This window comes from Pholis gunnellus, assembly GCF_910591455.1.
Source record: "Pholis gunnellus genome assembly, chromosome: 3".
Taxonomy (NCBI): Eukaryota; Metazoa; Chordata; class Actinopteri; order Perciformes; family Pholidae; genus Pholis; species Pholis gunnellus.
Window position 1 is genome coordinate 20,459,956 of NC_136529.1, and position 12,239 is coordinate 20,472,194.

The 12,239-nt window shown below is 39.5% G+C and overlaps 1 protein-coding gene across 3 annotated transcripts in view; it reads left to right on the plus strand.

The window, feature by feature from the left end:
* The first annotated feature begins 9,113 nt into the window (after positions 1-9,113).
* slc2a9l2 (solute carrier family 2 member 9, like 2) overlaps positions 9,114-12,239 on the plus strand; it is a 76,189-nt gene continuing 73,063 nt past the window's right edge. The window contains exons 1-2 of one of the 3 annotated variants that reach the window (XM_079156839.1): positions 9,114-9,140; positions 12,133-12,218. In XM_079156839.1, coding sequence (XP_079012965.1) covers positions 12,150-12,218 — 69 coding nt within the window. In that variant the 5' untranslated portion in view covers positions 9,114-9,140; positions 12,133-12,149. Of the gene's footprint in view, positions 9,145-12,132; positions 12,219-12,239 lie in introns of all 3 variants that reach the window. The other 2 variants (XM_079156840.1, XM_079156841.1) reach the window with 2 other exon arrangements.

A 12,239-nucleotide genomic window follows, 5' to 3' on the forward strand; every position in this document is an offset into this window, starting at 1 on the left:
TTTTATTCATGTCATATAGTTTAAAGTGGTATAAAAGGGCCACACTGTGTGGTTATATTGGCATCCCAGAACGGGAATCAATGTTATGAACTAAGTATGAACTTCGCAGTTGAATTCGGTTTTGATTTTTGCAAAGTGAGTCAACGTTGATACTGCAAAGTTGTTTCGATGTGGTACTTTTGAACATGGGTGAATTACAGTTGTGCGTGCGTACGGATGACCTATTGTTGAAGTTAGTATCACACTTTTGATTATTGCAGAATATAAACTCTGTGGCGCAAACAAGTTTATGATACTTAAGCATTTTATTCAGCAAGATATAATCTTCACAATTAAATGCAATTGCCGTGAGTAAAAAATTAACATGGGGTTTAAATGAACCACACCCCGGTCACATGAGTATAAGTTTACACAACCAGAAGGCAGACTAGTCAGTGACAGTTGGTTGTCCCTTTAGCTACTTTTACACTTCACAAAAGGTGCATTCAAGTATATTATAACCTACTGACAACGCTGACTGAATTGTTCGAGTATATAAGCGACTTGCTGTAGATAACGTGCAATACCATTATTCCTATTCACAAAAATAAACGGCTCTAAATTACTCAGATTCAAAGCATGAGTGTGATGTGACTCCCCGGAAAAAGTGATCATGTCACCTTCTTCCTGAATGAGGGAAAGCAGGGGTTACAATTTATCTTCCAGAGATGGAAAGACGTTCTTTCAAAGATTGTCCAAATTGGTGTTGGTGTGGTATCTGTCTGTAGTGCAGGAGCTTTTGTGAAGGAGTGTGGAGGAGGAGTTGAGGAGTCTCGCAACCTCCAGACTGGCAACCTACTTCTGTATCGCTTGCCGCCACCCATCCTCTCCCTGTGCAGACTTCAGGTATTCTGACTTGGTCTCCCATTGCTTTTGTGTATGTGGTTATGTATGTGCTGATAACATCTAAAGAGGAAAAACAAAACGCATGTTTGAGGGGAAAAAACTGTTCATTTAAACCCATGTGTAAAAAATACTGCATAGTGTACATTGTTGCCAATAATATAAGCAGGATGTAGAGAAGACTTTGCATGTTAAGAAACAAAGTGTGTCAACTCTCTTTTGCCACAAAACCACTTTGTTGTTGCTAAGTAACTCCACTCCGCTCAAGGATGTTAGCATCTTCAAAGGCATTTTAAGCCAATTCTATGAAAACTTTGTTCTATTATTGGTTCAAAACTTGGATGTGCAGATAACTGACAACAGCTGATGTTGGGTGCTTTTATTGGGATCATAATCTACTCACTGCGCACACCAAGAATTAAATGACCGGGTGCCCAAAGAGGAGAACCAAGAAACCTGTCCAACCCATATGACTGCATGCGTTAATGATAGAATTTACTTTTCATCTAAATGTGTGATTCTGATGGGTTTCAGTGGGACACTTTTGACTACTAGGAGCAAAAGAGATACAAAAATGAACTAAAAGACAGTTCTAACTTAAGTTATGTTGAAGTTACTGATGAGAATTCACGACGTGGGACTACCTGGTGAAATGTCATTTCAAAAAGCTTTTTTGAATTGTTACACAAAAATAAATCTCAAATGGACACACATTTCCTTAGTTTTCCTCTCTGCTCCTGTTATTACCTAACATTACTTTATTAACTAACATCAACATGTATTTAGGCCTTGTAACATCAAACTCATTCACATCTGGAAATGTATTGTTTTCACCTGACGGGTATGATGGGCAGAGGGGGTTAAGTTGAACGGTGTGGCTGCGGTTTCTTTTTGGCATCTTGACCATATGTTGGTTTCCGCGGTACTCTTTCATCTCTCGCTGTGGCTTGTGCGGCTTTCTCTGGTATCTTCGGACCTGGTTTAAATCATTTTCCTTTATCTCTATTTGTCTCTCTTTCTCTCAGCGGGATGTTGAATTATCTTATCAACCGCCTTTGTAGCTGCAGGGACAAATATGGCATGTTTACCAGTTTCAAAATGCTCTCTTTCGCTCAATAGTTGCTGGAACAACTCTTCAGCACGTTGGTGCATCACAGGCTGAAGCTCCAGGGCACCTTAGACGGCACAGGATGTCCGAAGTTGACGGGTCAGGAAGGCCGGAACAAGAGGCAGAACCGCGTGGAAGCGATTTGGTAAACCTCAAGCTTGCTCAATGAATGTATAAAGGCACACTATACTTAAAGAGTCAGTAACCCAAGATTACATTTGTATGATTACAAAACAAAGATAAGAACAAATGCAACAATGTGTTAAAGAGTTTAAGTTAAAAGAGTCAGTTGAATGGTTTACAAAGAAACTGAAAAGGTGTAACGTTAAGTAGATTGAAAATATCTATTAAAATACAGGAATTAACCAAAACATTGCATTAGTGTGCATTCAGAATTCTGTTTTAGATCCCTGGGGATGTATAATATGCCTATATAGAAATACCTATGTGGCAGGATCTTAATCAAATGATTAATATAAAAGCATAGGTACAGCTCCAGGCAGGTATTGCAATCTAAAATTGGTCAGAAGATATAAAACATATAATAATACTAATGGAGTATAGAAATTGTTGTGTCCCCATCATTTTGTCAGTGGAATTGTGGTTTTCTTAAGGCAGCCATGGTTTGTTTGTCCCCTCCTGTGTGTGATTGTTGAGCCTGTTTATGCAGTTAATGTTTTCTCAATTTTGTATCCGTTATCAGAGTTCCATCAGGAAAACATTCATTCATTGAGGTTTGACCCTATGTGTGGGCACATGCTGTACTAGATCGGGATGTTGCCAGTAAAGGCCAGGTTTCATTGGAGAAGCTAAAGTTGAAATTGATGAATGAATAACCCTAAACCTGGGTACAGAGATGAATGGCTGAGATGAGGAATAAAGACACTCCTGCACCCGGTTGTTTAGAAACCTCCATACTGATTTGACCATGTATACAGGTGTAGAAGGGGGGGGGGGGGGACTACGACCATGTAGGGCCGTTAGCCAATCAGGTGAGAGCCACAAACTAATAAGTCGGTTCCTGGGGTTTGATTTGACATAGTAGAGGGTTTTAAAGCTTTGTTTCTGGTACTGTGGCTAGAGGTGGCCTTCGGTCAGTGCTGGTGATATGGTTTATGGTAGCACATTTTAATAGTGTGGCGTTTCCTTGGGATTGGTTGTATAACATATATCTATAAAAAAAGATAAGTTTATCTTTAACTTCGTCATGACTTGAATGAGAGAAGGGTCTGTGACTTTACAACATAGTTATAAATAGCTTGCTACAATGTCAAGAGGGCTTCACCCCTGCATCAAATAATTGTGTATCTGACATTGTTATACGTTCTTCTAACACCTTGGCAGTTACTCAAGATACTTTAGTTAGCTGTATCTCTCTCGCCACTGTGTGCATGCTTTCCTTGTGTCTCTCTCTCTCCCTTTGTGTGTTTGTTGCTTTTGTCCTATCTGTGTGAATGATGTACTTGAGTTTTGCTTAATGTTTGCCTGTCTTTCCTCTTTCCAGGTCTCCATTGTGGAGAGGAGTCTGTGTGGCTCAGGTCTAATCTGTTTGCTGATATCCATATTCCTCATACGTGTTTCAAATCTGTACACAGGACATCTATTGTATCGATCTGTCCGTCCCGGGAGACGGATCCATCCTCTGCTACGCTTCCTGAGGTTTCTTTCATTTTCCCCACTCGTATTTCGGGAGTAGGGTAGAGTGTGATATGGAGGGCTGCTTTTTTGATATAATCTTCCAGAATTATACATTTGCTTAAAATAATGCATAATATGCATTTTATAGGCTACATATTTAAGGGACTACCTGTCTACGTTCACTGGTTACTGTGATGGAAGATTTCTACGTTAATCGGGAGAAGAGAGTGTCATTCACAAATCAATAAAGTCATCAAAAGATTCAAAGTTGTCTTGTTCTGTTTATTCGCTTGCAAGGGGAGACTGCATCTCAGCCACAACAGTCAGTGTCTGTGATGGAATCTCCAAAAAGGTTCAAGACACATTCTTTTATACGTACAGAGATACATCATACATAGGGAGGTGATGTTCTACACACAGGCTGTCTTATCTGGTTCATGCAGCTGGCCTTCCTGAGTTTCGATACTTTGAAGGTAAGATGATGTTTCAAACAAGTTCCTCATTACTGCATAGTTTCAACTTTCTTTACTCCATATCAGGTAAAAATAATGAGCGTAGACTGTTATTCGTGTCAATTGTTTTGCTACTCCTCCATTAGCTGCGTCTTTGATAGATGATACGTAAGTTTCGGGTTCCCGGCAAGGACACATAATCGTAAAATATATTTTACCATTACATTACTGTTAATTAATTAATTAGTCCATCATTATTAATGTTTAACAAGTGATCATAGAACAACTGAGAAATCATAAAAAATATACAATATAAATATCTAAACATGCAAGTTTAATGATTTCACTGGTAATCTCAACAATGTATGGGTTTCAACATTTGAAAGTCATATAATATAAAGTATTAGTATTACATAAAGTTGTGTGTCCTTTTTGCCGTTCAAAACGTAAAAAAAACAAAAAACATACTAGCTGCCCAACATGAATCACAGTTCACATGAGCTGTTTCCCTCCTGGTGACTTACTTGTTTAGTCCACTTTCTTTCCAATCCTGCGGCTCCAGGGAAAAGCGAGGATCATAAAATATCTGGGAAATAGTTAAATGAAAAAATAGTAAGAGGGGCCATATTTCTCTTACAATGTTTATGCACAGTTTGCTACTGTAAAGAAACGAATAAAGGTGAGCTATTTCTCCCCCTCCTACCACCACTGTTTAGTGGGTCAAACAATAAACCGCTGATTGGGTAACTGCACAGCATATACGCTTCAATCCAGCTATTAGAGGAAGATAATTTGCCTGAAACACAGCATCATTTGTTTTGGAATGGAATAGCTTGGCTGGGTTTGTCAGAGCAATCTGTAAGGAAATCTCAAAAGGTATGAGGAACATGCTCACTCATGTAGATCGTGAATGTAAATTGATTGTAAGCAGCATTTAGGGTTTTTGTTAAATGCAACCATTATGAGATGAATGACGTGTCCACTAAAGTTCACTTTGAAAGAGTTCAGAAAATGAACACTGATCCAGTTTGAACTCCGTGCATTTCTGAGTTCATCTCAAAAAGATACGACAGGGTTTCAAAAGTCTAATACTTCTCTATTATTACGATATATTTCTTAGGTTATAAATGAGCATGTTCACATGACAACAGTGACCCATGACATTGCAAACTTAAAAATTAACTTCACCAGGCAAAACACAAGGATGGTTGACTGGTCAGAAGCAAAAGGTTGCTCCAGCCACTGCTGGTTCATGTCCAGCCAGAGTAAATTGAGTTAGCCAGTTAGCTCTCATGTGATAATGGTGTTTTTTTAATTATGTGCCTGCAGTTACTTTTGTTGTGGGATTCACAAGAATATCCTGATTTTGGACGGCGAAAGTCTTGAGAGTGGTTGGTGAGTTATTTTTCTCTAATTGCTTTTTATGGAATAAATGATCCTGCTATTAACTACATATTTGTGATCTTTTAATTGTTTTCCCGCTCATTCATAATAAGTGTTTTGTACAGAGTCGCAGAAGTATTAACGGTTCTCTGTGGGTGACTAAGCCACTGACATACTAGGAAAGTCAATGTTTAACATAGCTGCTGACATCAGCTTCAAGCACCCCAGCAGAGATAAAACAAATCTAGCACATGCGCTATAGGAAGAACTTTGCAATATTGACAGAATCAATAGTGTGACTCTAACTGACGACTTATTTAGGACACATGATGCAAGGACAGTAACACTTAACATTGACCTGACATGACAGTAGCCTATGCATATGCAGTGCCGCACAATATAGTATTCAGTAGTCTGTAGCTGTGCTCAATTGAACAGAGAGGTATAAGATACAGTAGATGTAAACGAAAGAATGTAATCTGGATTGGGCAGATTTGGGGAATGTGCTGTAGAAAAATAGAGCTTGCAGGATCATATGTTGCATACACTTTTTACAAAAATGTATAGGTGAAATGTAAATGTAAATATATGACAAAAACTAGATCTCAACTACTCTCAATGTTTCGGCACACTCTGTGCATAGGTTCTTTCCACCGAAAGGTCAATTTACACCCTGGGAAAGCTTCAGGGGGGTAAAATGAGAAAACATGTCCCAAAGGGGGTGTTTGCTTACAAGCCTGAGTTTCATTATTTGTCCATATTTTTTTTCCCATGGCAGTTACTGTTACCTAACCTTTTTCAGTTGCGCAATCCTCGAGCCCTGTGCTGCAGAAATGTGGCTCACATGTTTGTAGTAATGATAGCTGCCAGGCAGTAGATTCAACTATATAATGCATGTCAAGCCAAGGGAGAATAAAGCGGCCATTGATCAGTGAAAAAGCTGCCTGAGGAGAGGGTTTTTTTTTTTTGGAGTGGAGACTCTGCAATAGCTCCACCAGTGGCAGAAACTTTTTCTTCTTCGTCTAGAGTGCAGTTGTCGCTCCGTTTATCAGGAAATTAGCATTCAATGCTACATGTTTCTATGAGAAAGCTCCAGCAGGGTTTGCATGTCTCAACAGCTGATAGAGTAGCTATATTCTGTTGTTGCTCTAATTTAAATACCACCTGATCTGGGGACGTCTTTCCCAGGCTTCGGCCAGTTGCGTTGATTGTGGTGGAGGAATGCTGCAAGGAATACTGCAGAACAATGGAGCATGGATATGCTGGAAGAGCACTCTCTATTGTACTTATGGTTCTTATGGTAGGAGAAACTTCTTATGGTATCTTTACATTAGGATTCCAATCTTGACATTTTTACTTGGGCTTTGTGACATTATGTTAACACCGTTCAAGATACCACGATTTCTTCACTATAACCAACGACCCTCGAACCAGCTAATGTCCTCATGTCTGACTGCAGTGTTAACTTGCACAGTGATAAAGAGGGCTCAATGTCACGAAACATTGTTTAGCAAGCAAATGTTTTTTTGTTTAAAGAGTTTGAATTTCTTCGTAGTATTTTTTAACATTGACTCAACAGTAGTGTCCACATTGTGATCATAGAGAGCTGCAGTTGTAATGATTTTAGATTTCAATATTTCTATAATCTTTTAAAATTCAATTATCCAATGTGTTATGAGGAAAAGTTTCTAGAAGAAGTGTTTTATCCCCAGTCAGTGGCATAAGAATAATGTTTCCAACTCTGTGCTGCAGCTGCTCTGTATGAAAGGGATTTCTTTCTTTCCATTACCCAGTCAAGTAGTGTGCGCATCATTATTTTTAATACTGCACAATGTCACTAAGTGCAATAAAAGTGAGAAAAAAGATGGCCCTCACTTTTGTGTTAAAATGAAATAGAATTAAAAATCATACATAATAAGGTTGACCGGTGCGTATTCCAGCAGGCTCGATGAAATTCATCTCTAGTGTTTGCACAAGTTCCGCTACCACCACTCTTCCCTCAGTTTTACTGGAACCCCTTAAAGATGGAAGCCGTCTGCCTCCAGGTGTACTGATCTGTACTGAACAGGGGCATAGTGGAGATACCTGTTGTCAATGTCGGCTTACAGGATGCACGGCTCAAATTTAACACCCAACTGGGTGCACTGCATGTGGTTCAGACAAAGTCTCCTCTGTGTTCTGTTACTTTGGAAGACACGGGTGGAAGCCAGGTGTCTGTGGTGCAATCCATTACTGCTGACAGTAGCTTTACTTATGATCTCTCTAGTGCATCATGGCCTACCCTACTATCAGTATAAAAGCAGCAAGGGAAGGCACTATTGAAGAAATATGCAGGTGTGCTCAGTCAAGGAGCGAGAGATCCAAGTTGTAGAACAGCGCTGGGTTTCAGTGCTGGCTGCATTTGACTTTGAGGTCAAATATCGCCCAGGCGCTACAAATGGGAATGCAGATGCACTGTCTCGGCAACCCACAAATGACTCAATATCTTCAGTAACCCCTGGCATCCAAGTACCCAATATGATCCGGGAACAAAAGCATGGGCCACAGATTCCACCTCAGGAATTTGGCGATTCAAGCTCTCCTAATGCAGGAAAAGGCAGATTTACAAGCACTCCAGGAAGCAATGTTTGGGCAAAAAGCCAAGCTACCTGTTGATTTTTTTGCTGGGCACCACAGACAACAACTTGGCTCCAGGCTCCACCCACGATTGGGTAGTTGAGCATCAGAAAAGGCTGAAGACTGCACATTACCATACTACGGATCAGCTAAGATTAGCAGCTGAACGAAGGAAAAGGCAACCGACCCCAAGTGTAACAGAAATATTGGCACCAGGAACCCTCGTCTTCCGAAGAAACCATTTACTTGGACGCAATAAAATCCAGGATGTCTGGGACCAGACAAACTATGAGATTCTGCACTCTTTGGATGACAAAGGAAGGGTTTACAAAAATCAGACCAAGGAACAGAGCTGGGCCAGAGAAAAACATCAACATGACCAAGCTAAAAAGCTTGAAGTTCTTCCTTGTACTGCAATGGTTGTCACTCCTGACTGTCCTTCACCTAATCTGCACAGTCTGCCTCTGAAGATGAAAGTGAAATGGGCAGTGTAATAATAGTCAACATGCTGCCTCTAAATTCTGAAAACTTCCAACTGCCAGCCACATCTCATAACTTGCTACCGGACAACCCACCAGCTACAACACAGCCAGATCCCCAGTTAAACTGACTGGCCGACCCATTACATAATGAGTCTTCTACTACCTCCCCTGTTCTGGTTAGACATTCCCATAGGACTACAGCATGCCACCACACAAATCCCTTCAATCTGCCACAATCTGTATGCAGGCCAGTGTAAAATAACAGAGTTAACAGTGAAAATAACATTCCTCAGGCATCCAGCTAACAAGTCTATGCAGTGTTGAGACCATGGTTTTAAAACTAACATGAAATAACATCATCATTTTGTCACCGGGACGGGGACCTTTCAATAGGCAGTCTAGCATTAGAACAAACATGTAGTTAATGTTTCCCTTCCCAGCGTCATAGCCATTTTATTAGGCAGAGAGAATGGGAGGGGCTTATCCAAGTTAATCATTTGTCAGTGTCTGACTAACTCTCATGTCTAGGTAATAATGGCTCAGTAGTCTTCCCGAAAGCATTGGATACACAACCTGTGGGTGAGTAAGTATTCCCATAGTGATACCTCTTACTCAGTCTGGGGAAAATGTGTTTATTTTTACTGGTATCCTCAATGTCATGGTCTGTTAGTATTGAACAAAACAATTTCTCTAAGATATTACCTACAGAACTGTCGGAGCTGTATCGGAATTTTAGCCTTTAGACTGTTTTCGTCTTGTACATGTAGGATGTGTGTATACTTTGTTGTTACATTGTAGTCTTTTGTATTTGAAGGCTCTTGAAAGTAATTGGCTGATAAAAATGATTTATTTAAAACATTTCTGTGTGTTCGGTAGCATGGTGGTAAACAAAATGTGAGCCATATTACCTTTGAGGCATGCTGTAGGGCTGGCAATAATTCAACATTATTATTTATTGACTTTCAGATTAATTATTGCGCACTTCTCAACTGATTAACATCAGATTATAGGTCCATTGCTGCCGTCTTTACATAACATTTGCATTTAATGATCCAAGAAAGCTCAAGCATCAGATAGCATTAGTAACTTGGATGTAGTTGTCCAGTGAGTTCTTTTATTGATAGACCTGTTAATCAGTTTGAGAGGTTTGGCAGTTTACAGTCATGTCTTTTGAGCTCCGGTGGTGGAGTGAACCTTTTCTTGACATGTAAATCATGGAGTGTGCTATTAAAAGAGTGCTTCCCTGAAAAAATACTTTTTGGAGTCTTGGAGACGCTTAAAATATGACTCTAAAAAGTTCAAACGTGGACAACTGGATTGGGCTGCAGCAGTGGTTTGTGAAGTTTGAATGGACATTTGACACAGTGGTTTTGCTGTGACTCCTAGCTGTTCTCCCTTTGGAGCAAGCTAAAATATGTTCAGAGCCATCCTTTAAAAGATAGATTTACGGGGGATTATTTCTTTAAGGATGTGAAAAGAGCAACTCACCTACAGCTCTGCATTATTTAAGAGCACATCTTACACTCACTGTTGTCAGGTATATGACATGTAGGGAGACTTCCTTACATACATATTTATTGGCTTTGTTTGCTGCTTAATTGAGGTTGGAAGTCAACAATGTTCTTTGACTATAATAAACGAGATGACAGGAGGGTCTGCACAGAGGATGGAAGTCATAAACCAAAAACTCGTTGAGAATAACCTAGGATTGTAAAGTGGCTTTATTGTGAGAAATTAAACATTTTCAATACGGTTACTCTGCTCCAACCACTATATGTTAGGTCAGGGACTCTTAGAGGTAACATCGGGGTCATGATCACAGAGATGAGAGGGAGTTATAAAGTCAATGCCCAAAGTTCCTGATAACCAAATGAACCTCATGTCCTCTGCATGTTGGACAAACAGCAAGATAGTTGACTTTTCTGAAGCACTTAATGAGTTTACTTTTTTCTACTTTAAGCGGTGGTTGCAAATACAGTGACACTATACATCCACTTTACAGAAGGCGAAATCGGCTTTTAATGCACAACCAAATTGTCCGGCTAATAATGCATTCTGTCTCATGTCTTATCAAGTAATTACAGTATATGAATGTTATTGTACCCAATGTGTGTGGTAAATGTGCTTTTAACTGTATCTTATGGTTTGCTCAGTTGTCACCACACAGACAATTCTGCATGTAGTAATACAACCGTGAGTTCTTTTTTTGGTCAAACTACATTCAAAGTCGAGGGTTAGCTTTTATGCTCAACTTTATTAAATGTGTTTATAGTGGAGCCTCAAATTGTTAAGGTGATTTATTTTTAATGTGTCCTTAATGCACTGAAACTGTTGACTTTGCAATTTAGGCTGCAAAAACGTCACACGTCAAAGCAGTGGTTTGGTCGAACAGTTCTCGTAAGGGAAGGTCTTTAGTCATCTTATGAATTCAATCCACAGCTGTGGCTTTTGATCCTCCATCTCAGGATGCAGAGTCCTGCAGGTTGTCATTCTAGTCAGCCAATAAGCGACTCATTTATATTCTGGAAGCTGACCGAATGCTATTAAGTATATTATCTGTGCGGTCGGAGAGGAAATCAGCAGTACAGGTCGCTGACTCCTATCAGTTACGTGTAAAATGCTCTGATGTCTTTATGTTAAGAAGGTGAAAAACATATTAGCTTTTTATTTCACCACAAAGAGCTTAACATACCTCTAGCTTGACATACACCCCACAGTCCAATGCTTTGCACCAACTGTGTCTGGTACAACCTATGCCTAAGGTATACTACATTTACATTCATTTGGAGCCCTCCAGTTTTTTTATACAACTTCTGCATTTTTATTTGATGTCTGCTGTTCAGTTACTCTGAGTGTTACTTTTCATATAACCACTAGATGGCAGACTCTGGCTTTTAATTTGCTATATATTGCACTTGGTCGTCATAGTTGAATTCTTCACTGTGACGCAGTACAAATACATTAGATACAAATCCGATGCTTCAAAGTGTCGCCTATGGTTCTGCTGTTTATTTATGGCAAAAAAAATGTGCATGTTGGAAAAGTCATTTGACTTTGTTGCATTTGTCTTGTGGGTAAATGGACGGTGTACGTTTTAATTGGCTGTTGTAGATGGCAGTATACGTGCATTTAAACCAAAGATTTAGTCATATTTACCTGTGTTTGGTAATTCTCTAGGTTATTGATACAGATGTATTTAATGCTGATTATTTCATCTTATATTTGATGTTTATGGTTAATTTACAACCTGTTTGTATACATAATGTATTTACTTGTTATATTTGTGTCATTTAAGAACTAAACATACCTGGAAGAGTGAGCATGTGTTATGATGCGATCACATACCAGGTTTTCTTCCGATTAAACAGACTATTGAAGCGTACACTGACCCGTGTGTCAGTATCTTTACGTCAGCATAATGAGGCTGTCATTTCCTTTTCAGCAGATGTTTCACTCAGTACATTCTATAATTACTTCCACTTCTCCTTCTTTGTTGTGAAACCGGTCTTGTCGCCTTTTGGGTATTCTGTATGAGCCATATGTGTAACATAATATGATCTTCTCATTTAAGGTTGCTGAAACGTTAAAATGGACAAACCACCGAAGGAGCAGACAGCAGACCATAAGATGAGAGACTCTGGGAAGCCCTCAGAACAGGTTAGTGTTTAACTCACCGAT